At 56.3% G+C, this 9419-nt stretch overlaps 2 protein-coding genes and 1 long non-coding RNA gene across 3 annotated transcripts; 1 reads left to right on the top strand and 2 right to left on the bottom strand.

Annotated features, from left to right (window-relative positions):
• Positions 1-117: 117 nt before the first annotated feature.
• On the bottom strand, positions 118-982 carry LOC119191831 (the record flags this gene model as incomplete). The annotated part of the gene is made up of 2 exons (XM_037445700.1): positions 624-982; positions 118-522 (listed from the first exon to the last, which is right to left on the bottom strand). Coding segments are annotated over exons 1-2 (764 nt in total), but the record flags the coding sequence as incomplete, so codon positions are not given.
• Positions 983-2710: 1728 nt separating this feature from the next.
• LOC119191832 lies at positions 2711-5891 on the bottom strand. Its single transcript, XM_037445701.1, has 3 exons — positions 4943-5891; positions 4110-4895; positions 2711-3291 (listed from the first exon to the last, which is right to left on the bottom strand). The coding sequence occupies exons 1-3, from the start codon at positions 5889-5891 to the stop codon at positions 2711-2713; spliced, it is 2316 nt and encodes a 771-aa protein (XP_037301598.1).
• Positions 5892-6572: 681 nt separating this feature from the next.
• On the top strand, positions 6573-8555 carry LOC115446723. The gene is made up of 3 exons (XR_003938943.2): positions 6573-6765; positions 7299-7429; positions 8428-8555. It is a non-coding gene; the product is annotated as an uncharacterized LOC115446723 (long non-coding RNA).
• Positions 8556-9419: the final 864 nt, after the last annotated feature.

A 9419-nucleotide genomic window follows, 5' to 3' on the forward strand; every position in this document is an offset into this window, starting at 1 on the left:
CGGAGAAAAGGCTACGGAGCCTCGTACCCAGTGACTCGACAGCGAGGACCCAGACACGTCCGGGTACACCGTCGAGCCCGGAGCCGAGTTTTTGCTCCGCAACCGAGACACTGCCACCTGAGCTCTCCAGGCGAAACCTCCGGGATATCCTCTGCCGGAATCGACACGATGGCGCCGATGGACGTGGCGCCATCGGTGGAGGAATGGCCTCCTGCGGCCGGAAATAACGCCGCGACAACGTCCGTCACCAGATCGGCTCGGAGACTCTGCGTCAGCGGGGCGCCCACGGGCGGAGCTTGCTCAACGCCATGCGGTACGGGCGTCCCCACGGGTCGCTGTCGAGAGTTCTCGAGACTCCTCACGTGCCGCGGCCTTGCTTGCGCAATGGCCACCCGCAGCGCTCTCTTGGCCGTCTTGTAGGCCGTGAAGCAGCCGCTCCTGTTCATCATCGCCGGGCGGACGGGAATGACGGCGGCGGTGTCTGGCGAGTCGACGGCGCGCAGCCATGCAGGACGCGCGTAACTGGGTGAGCTCCGCCGACCACCAGTACACCTGTCAGCTTCGAGGGAGGCATCGGGCCCGGGGCATGGCCGCGTCGCAGATTTGCGACATTGCCCCCGAACCACTCCGCCTCCTCTTCGACCCGCACCGGCCCTGCCGGTACAGGGAACCACGCCTGAACAAGAGCGGCTTCCTTCACGGCCTCCCGGTTGAGCCGCGTGGCCCAACGCTGGCCGCCCCATCGTCGGGAGGTCAAACTTCCACTGTTGCTGGGCTGGTTGGTCCGGGGAGTGGAGACACTGAACCGTATGTACCGGTGATCGGACAGCGTCTCCTCCTCCACCAGGACTCTCCAGCCCTGGACACGGCGGGCTAGGTCGGGGTGGCGAACGTGATGTCCACCACCGAACCCCCGTTGTGCCGCACGCACGTGTCCTCCGACCCCCGATTTAGGACGACCAGTCCTGAGGAGATCGCCCATTCCTCCAGGGCCCTACCCGCGCGTCCGTCACCGACGAACCCCAGGCCAAGGATTTGGCATTGAAGTCGCCGGCGACAAGCACAGGGCGGGGCTGGCTGCTTTGCACCACCAGGGTTCCCAGCCGAATGAGAAAACTCTCAAATTCGGCTAGGGATCTGTTGGGGAGAAGTAGGCCCCACTACCCACACCCCCAACAGAACCGCCACATCCGGTACCCTTCGCTACTTTTTCGAAGGGCGGGGAGCCGGCGGCACCCCGGGTGATGACAGCCACCGAGCCGTCGGAGTCCCCTGCCCAGTCATCCCGGGGAACGAAATACGGCTCGCTGACTACAGCCACGTGGATTGACCACTGCGCCAGGCTCTGAACAAGCAAGTCCTGCGCTCTGGCGCAGTGATTGATGTTCGCCTGGAGGAAATGTTTTTGTGCCATGATTTAATGGGCGATCTCCATCTCCACTGGGTGGGACGGTTGCGGACGCGTCACAACTTCAGCACCTCCTCCGCGACGGTTGCGGGAGGGTCGAAGAGGCGACGCAATCCTTGCCGCCCACCCTGTGCCCCGCGGGTTTGCCGGCAGCTGCGCACACTGCGCAATGCGGCTCCGCGGAGCAACCCTTGGCCTTGTGGCCCTCAAGACCGCAACGGTAGCAGATCCCGCTGCGGTCCACCCCTGCAGTGCATTTAGCACCTACGTGCCCCGGCAAAGGCACCTGTAACACCTTTGGGGCCTCGGCTCAAGGAGCCGGACCCCGGCGGACACGAAGCCTACCAGGACGCGTCCTGCCCTGGCGACCTTATCCGCCACCTTGCCGGGCACTGGGCCCACGCGGCGCCCAGACCCGGTCGATCTTGACCTGGCCCACCTTCAGGTCCTCGATCGAACACTCTCCGATTTTGGCGATAGCCGTTGCGACATCGTCAGGGGTGACGGACTCGTCAAGCCCTGAGATGCGCAGCTCTGCCGTCATGACGGGCCGGGAGACGCGAACGTCTTCCAACCCACAGAGCGCCTCCCTCATTTTGATGACGAGGGAGTCGGCTTTCGCCTCGGACTCAGGTCCGGGCACCTCGAAAAGGTAGGCACCGGTGGCCACCCGTCGCGCCTTCATGCCGACCCCGATGCCAAGGCTGGCCAGGTCGACTTTGCCCCTGACCGCCTGCAGGGCCTGGGCGTAGGTCGTGCCCCGTTCTACCGCCTCCGGTGCTACCGTCAGGGTGACGGCAGCCTTCTTCGGAAGACGAAGCTGGGGCACAACCTTGCGCACCACCTTCTGCCTCTGGCCGGCATTTGGGGCGTTCGGCTTCGGCCCGGTCCTCCTCTTGTTCCTCTTCCCCTGCCGCCCCGGTTACCCACCACTGTCCACCCTTCTTCCACTGTTGTGGGGCCGGAGCGGATTGAGGCAGAGGCGTCGCCGCTCTCCTCCTGGACCCCGCATACGCCGACGCGGCGGGCGTTGGGCAGGCTCCTCGGCCACAGGTGTGGCTGCAGGAGCGGGGCCGAGGCGGGAGCTGGAACGTCAGCAGATCTGGGCGGAGCCGCGAGTGTTGCTGCTGCCCGACTCCTCCTCTCCCCGACGGCTGGCCAGGACGGGCCAGACACCACCGACGCCACTGACGAGCGTGGGAAGGGCGCTGGGGCGAGTTTGGCCGAGATCGCCTCGAGCGTTTTCTCCATGAGAGCTTCCATCCGTCTCTCATGCCGCTCGAGGCGATCCTCCTCGTTTTCTTAGAGGCCGCCTTCGGCTCCCTGGAGCGGTCGCCGGCCACAAAATCCTCGAGGATTTTGTTCTGGGTGGCCAAGGCAGCCTCCAGTGCCGTCACCTTCCGCTCGAGGGAGGCTATTATGGCCTCCAGTCTCGCGGTTTCCGCGGAGGAGGGCTCTTCCGCGCGCTCCTGCAGCTTGGCGGCATCCTCCCTGAGCCTTCACAAACGTCCCTTTGAGGTTCCGGGACGCTTTTGAGACGTGACGGATGTTCTCCGCCACCTCAAGGAGGAGGTTCTTTGTGGGAACCTTTGCCGACTTTGGCGCCGCAATTTTCGGGCAGGGCGCCACGATCCTCACTTCCTGGAGCGCTGTCTCCTCCTCCACTGCGCGGGCGGCTTCGGCCACACGTTCCTCCCTCAGGGCCGACTGGTAAGCCTCCCTAATCCCGGCCACGGAGTCATCCTCCTCCGTATCCGAGGCTGAGGCCCCACACAATTTTTGGCAGCGGCGCGCAATACTGGGTCCGTTGCGCTGCCACTGCCACTCGTGCGGACTCCCCGCGGCCTTTTGAGGCCGGCTTACGGGGTTGCCGCGCCATTCGCCTAGGTAGCCGCGAAGAGTCACTGCTCGGCTCGGACTCGCTCAGGATCCGGGCCGGCGCGCGCCTCCTAGCGGCCACCGCCTTCCCTGGCTTAGAGCCACTACCACCGCGCATCTCGGCAGTCGAGGTGGAGGCAGTGTTACGCCCAGTCGCCAACGTAATGTCGCGGTCGGAGAGCAACTCTACCTCGACAGTGCACTCCTTTTTTTTTATTATTTTTTTTTGGGTTTCCATCTTATTCCCACGAGTATGGGGGAAATAACGGTCCGCCCAGGCAGTGCCCCCTGTACCTGGGTAAGCCTAGCGTAACCCGCCAAGAGGGTCGGCCTGTACTCTGGCGGGGGTCGCACTCGAGACCGAACTACCCATCGGCCATGCATCCCCTCGCGGTGCGCCGCCGCTTGGGATTCGGGGTAATTTTTATAGAGGTTTTCTTCCTCGCAGTCCGGGCGGTTAAGCCAAGACCCTCGGTCCGGCAGGAGCGCGAGACATAACCGCACGACCTCCATACCGGATCACGATCTGCGACGGAGACAGCGGAAGAGAGAATCCCCCCCACTGCCTGCTCGGGGCGGGGTAAGCGCACACCGAGCCCGTCGACACCCCCGGACAGAACCGGGAGCCGCCCGACCTCGTCCGAATCGGACGACGGCCGCCGCAAGGGGCGGCGACCGCCATCCAACTCCATTGTCAGGATATTGGCCGTCGCGCCGACCAGCTCGATCGACGCGCCGTTGCCCAGGGTGCACCACGAGGAGGTTTCCTGACCTAGCACCCCAAGGACGGGTCGCACTGCCGCGACGGTCCTCAAGCCCGCACTCGGGCTCTCCAGCCTGAGCTGCCATTCCTCCACAGCGGCGTTGCGGAGGGAGACCAGAGTGGTCTCGACCTCTTGGGGGGCTAGCCTCTGTCCTCGGCGCAAGCTCTCTTCCCGCCACCAGAAGACAGAAGAGAGCCCGCGCGTCGAGATCCCAGGGCAGAGTGCCCGCCAATACGCAAGCCGCTTCGTGTGAGATCGTGCGGTAGCCCTGACGATACGCTGCGCCACCATGCGCTGCGGTCTTCGCAGCAGCCTGACGCAGCGGTCGTTCAGGGAATTGGCCCATACGGGAGAACCGTATAGGGCCATAGACCGCACGACTCCAGCGTACAGATTCCGGCAGGGATTGCCAGGACCTTCGACGTTTGGTAGCAGACGGCCGAGAGCACCGGCCGTCCGTACCAACTTCGGCGAGAGAGCCTCAAAGTGCGCGCGGAAGTCCCATCGGCTGTCCAGATGAAGACCGAGATACTTCATCTTTGAGCCGACGGGTGTCCGCACGCCCTCCACAGAGATGTAGGCCTCGATGGGCGGCCTACTCCGAGGCCCATGGAAGGCAAGGGCCTCGGTCTTGTGGAGAGCCACCGCGAGACCCAGTCGCCGAATCCTGCGCACCACCAATTCGGTACCGAATGAGGCGAGCAGGGACGCCCTCTGAAAGGTCCTGGCCGTCGCCGTCACGAGCGTGTCGTCCGCATAGCAGACGACGGCGACGCCTGAAGGTTGGTACCACGGAGCACCCAGTCGTAGCCGATGTTCCACAGGAGCGGCCCGAGGACCGAGCCCTGCGGGACACCGCACGACATCGCTCTACGGTGCCACCCGTCAGCGCCCGGATACACCACGTACCTGTCTGACAAGTACGAGCGCACCAGACGCCGGAGATAAGGTGGCACCTCGTGATACCGCAGTGCCTCGTTGATGCAGGCCCAGGGCATGGTGTTAAACGCGTTGGCGATATCCAAGGACACCGCCAGCACGACCCTACCCCGAGCGACTGCATCCTCCGCCAGTGCTTTCACCCGCAGAATCGCGTGAATCGTGGATCGGCCGCGCCTAAACCCGTACTGGCAAGCGGCCAGATCCGGGCCGATCCGCTCGAGATGCCCGACGAGGCGAGCGTGTACCACACGCTCGAACAGTTTGCACACCTCGTCGAGCAACACGATCGGTCGGTAGGCCGATGGCGACTCTGCGGGTCTCCTTTCTTGAGCAGGACAAGCTTCCCGTCTTCCACCGCGACGGGAAAGTGCCCTGCTCAAAGCACGCGGAGAAAAGGCTACGGAGCCTCGTACCCAGTGACTCGACAGCGAGGACCCAGACACGTCCGGGTACACCGTCGAGCCCCGGAGCCGAGTTTTGCTCCGCACCCGAGACCCTGCCACCGGGCGCGCTCCCGGCGAAACCTCCGGGATATCCTCTGCCGGAATCGACAACGATGGCGCCGATGGACGTGGCGCCATCGGTGGAGAATGGCCTCCCTGGGTGGCCGGAAATAACGCCGCGACAACGTCCGTCACCAGATCGGCTCGGAGACTCTGCGTCAGCGGGGCGCCCACGGGCGGAGCTTGCTCAACGCCATGCGGTACGGGCGTCCCCACGGGTCGCTGTCGAGTTCTCCGAGACTCCTCACGTGCCGCGGCCTTTGCTTGCGCAATGGCCACCCGCAGCGCTCTCTTGGCCGTCTTGTGTAGGCCGTGAAGCAGCCGCTCCTGTTCATCATCGCCGGGCGGACGGGAATGACGGCGGCGGTGTCTGGCGAGTCGACGGCGCGCAGCCATGCAGGACGCGCGTAACTGGGTGAGCTCCGCCGACCACCAGTACACCTGTCGCTTCGGAGGGAGGCATCGGGCCCGGGGCATGGCCGCGTCGCAGATTTGCGACATTGCCCCCGAACCACTCCGCCTCCTCTTCGACCCGCACCGGCCCTGCCGGTACAGGGAACCACGCCTGAACAAGAGCGGCTTCCTTCACGGCCTCCCGGTTGAGCCGCGTAACGGCCCAACGCTGGCCGCCCCATCGTCGGGAGGTCAAACTTCCACTGTTACTGGGCTGGTTGGTCCGGGGAGTGGAGACACTGAACCGTATGTACCGGTGATCGGACAGCGTCTCCTCCTCCACCAGGACTCTCCAGCCCTGGACACGGCGGGCTAGGTCCGGGGTGGCGAACGTGATGTCCACCACCGAACCCCGTTGTGCCGCACGCACGTGTCCTCCGACCCCCGATTTAGGACGACCAGTCCTGAGGAGATCGCCCATTCCTCCAGGGCCCTACCCCGCGCGTCCGTCACCGACGAACCCCAGGCCAAGGATTTGGCATTGAAGTCGCCGGCGACAAGCACAGGGCAGGGCTAGCTGCTTTGCACCACCAGGGTTCCCAGCCGAATGAGAAAACTCTCAAATTCGGCTAGGGATCTGCTGGGGAGAAGTAGGCTCCCACTACCCACACCCCCAACAGAACCGCCACACATCCGGTACCCTTCGCTACTTTTTCGAAGGGCGGGGAGCCGGCGGCACCCCGGGTGATGACAGCCACCGAGCCGTCGGAGTCCCCTGCCCAGTCATCCCGGGGGGGAACGAAATACGGCTCGCTGACTACAGCCACGTGGATTGACCACTGCGCCAGGCTCTGAACAAGCAAGCAAGCATTAGCAAGTACTATTGACTTATTATAACAACACTAGGGTAACACATTTGCACTATACACTACATCATATAATAATATTTGACCATACACATTAAAGTCTATGGTTATAGAGCGGACATCAGGGCCAAATTTGTGCTCCAAAAGTTAAAATTCGGTAATAAGTCGTCGTCTTATTTGAAATGTCCGTGTGACAAGATGTCTGTGTCCTTAGATATTAAAACAAAAATAACATATATATAGAAAATATACTAATATGTGTATTAAAACCGTGCATATCACGACATGGAAGAAGTATAAAGTATTTTACATTACTGTTTAGCTATTTCACGGTAGATTGAGTTATCATCGCATGAGCGCATGATTTTTATATGTCTAGCTACTCAATGTCCGCTCTATATAATCTAGAACTATTTGTGATTGTTCGTGAAATCAGAGCAAGTATTTCCTTTTATAAGCGTAAAACATTGTCAGTCTACTTTTTAGTTTAATATCAGAGAAATTATTGTTTGCTTATTAATATGAATAAATAATATGTACACAGAAGGGTGATGAGGAGAGCACTCCGGAGTCGCCGGCGCTGTCCCCCGCGCCTTCTCCTGCGCGCCGCCCGCGCCGCGGCTCCACGCATTCCAACACCAGCAACACCAGTCTCACTAAGTTGGATACTAAGAGGTAAGTAAAAAGTATGCTGGTTGATGCACCCCTAAATTAGATATTATATTTAACCATATGTTCGCTCGGTACACAATGTACAAGGCGTCAAACTAACCAACTAGCCCTTGTAAGTGCATCGCGTTCCGGAATCAAACTGTATACCCGGTTCAAAACAGGCCGGCATAATTGCGTCGACTGGCAAAGGATTATCGTCTCGTTTGTTGATACTATCTGTAACATTATCATCAGGTGCTGTAGGTTCATTTTGTCGTGCCTATAAAATATATATTAATGTGGGATATGTGTGTGGAAATATTGCCGATACAAAAAAACACTGTCTTCAAAATATTCACTTTAATTAAATCTAAGTTCAACTTAAACGACGTCTTATAAAAATCACCACGTCTTACACCCCTGACTACGCACACGCCATCTTAATTTCCTACCCCTTTCCCCTTCTTTCCCATACATCCCTCTCACTCCCACAACCACGTTCCGTTTCCCACATTAATGTATCAGGGCCCTTATTCTGTATGATAGTGTAAACGCGTAACGCGGCCGTGTCATGTTATCTCCGAGAAATGTGCGTGGAATGGTATTCTGTAAGTCAAATTTCTATAGTCCTAAACATGACGCGTTGTGTTACGTGCTTGTTACGCACTGTTAAAATAACGTGCGGGATAGAGAATAAGGCCCCTGAACGATGTAAAAGGAAGGAACACACAGAACGCCTTGTTCTATGATGTTTGTTGTTTACATTCTGGTGACGTATTTCAGTAAAGGTTCTTAAAATTGAAATTAATGGACGATGTGACGGCATCGGTGGCGTAGTTGTATTGAATACGTGGCTCGGCACAGCTCTGGGCTTCAACCCTGTGTCGGGCAATTTTGTGATCTTGTTCCTTTGCCTATCTATCGGGGATAAAAACTATGTGTGTTCTAGGCCCCCAGAATTGTCAAATTAGTTGTAATATTTGTAATTTTCAAAAGATATTATGTTCATATTTTTGTTTCAGGTCAAAGAAAATGCCCCCATTAGAGGAAGAAGATAAGGATAGCGAGAAAAAATAGTTTAAAAATTAAGTTATTATTTTATTTTTAATGTTATGGGTTGTATTTTTTTCTAATATAAAATGTGTACCAATAATGTGTTTTATTAATTTCATTTTATTTAAATCATTAATTTATTGGGGTTAGAGTTCATTAAGAAAAACAATATGTTAATTAAAATATATTTATTTTACACATAATCAGTCAACAAGTATTTCAATCACACTAATTTATATTACATAGTATTTGAAATAGAGGTACAGTCGGCAGCATATCAATGTATACAAAAAGCAAACATTCCACATCATTTCCATAATTATTACACCCACGTTATAAAATAATCTATACTAATATATATATCTGAAAAGTTTGTTTGTTTGAAAGCGCTAATCTTGGGAACTAATTAATGAATACTTTCACTAATTGAAAGCTGCGTTACTCCTGAGTGCTTATAGGCGTTTTATTCAGGGAAAATATAAACCGGTAATTTTATTCCAGAAAAACTTTTGCACGCGAGCGGAGCCGCGAGCAAATGCTAATAATAAATAAAGAAGAAAACACTTGACACCAAATACATTTAAAACAGAAACTTAAATATTATTAACATATATCCCATATGTGTGATATTTTGAAACACTATTATCATGATCTATATTGGAGAGTATTATTATACCTACTATAAGTTCTAATAATGTAAAAAATACATTTATATTTTAGCCCTCTTGTAACCTTCGACGTACCCGACAGACAACACCTGTTGCTTACAATAATTTTGGAGTGCAATAAATTGAACTTTAAATAATTGCTTTGTAATACAATTAGTCTTCATCCGCGTATACATTAATTTGGAGCCGACTGTACATTGAGATGATCTACTACACGTTACACAGAAGCCTCTGAAAGTTATACTGTAAAATATATTTCATAGAGAAAAAGATATACACAGAGAAAAGAATGG

This window comes from Manduca sexta, unplaced genomic scaffold (assembly GCF_014839805.1).
Source record: "Manduca sexta isolate Smith_Timp_Sample1 unplaced genomic scaffold, JHU_Msex_v1.0 HiC_scaffold_1970, whole genome shotgun sequence".
Taxonomy (NCBI): Eukaryota; Metazoa; Arthropoda; class Insecta; order Lepidoptera; family Sphingidae; genus Manduca; species Manduca sexta.

What these genes read in the sequence shown, in the direction of transcription:
- LOC119191832 (XM_037445701.1), bottom strand. Translation starts at nt 5,891, where the DNA reads ATGGCTGCGCGCCGTCGACTCGCCAGACACCGCCGCCGTCATTCCCGT. An exon ending in CAGGTACGTGGTGTATCCGG is followed by an intron (nt 4,896 to 4,942) that starts GCGCTGACGGGT and finishes GGTGTCCCGCAG; the next exon opens with GGCTCGGTCCTCGGGCCGCT. An exon ending in GCTCAGGCTGGAGAGCCCGA is followed by an intron (nt 3,292 to 4,109) that starts GTGCGGGCTTGA and finishes GCGGCTACCTAG; the next exon opens with GCGAATGGCGCGGCAACCCC.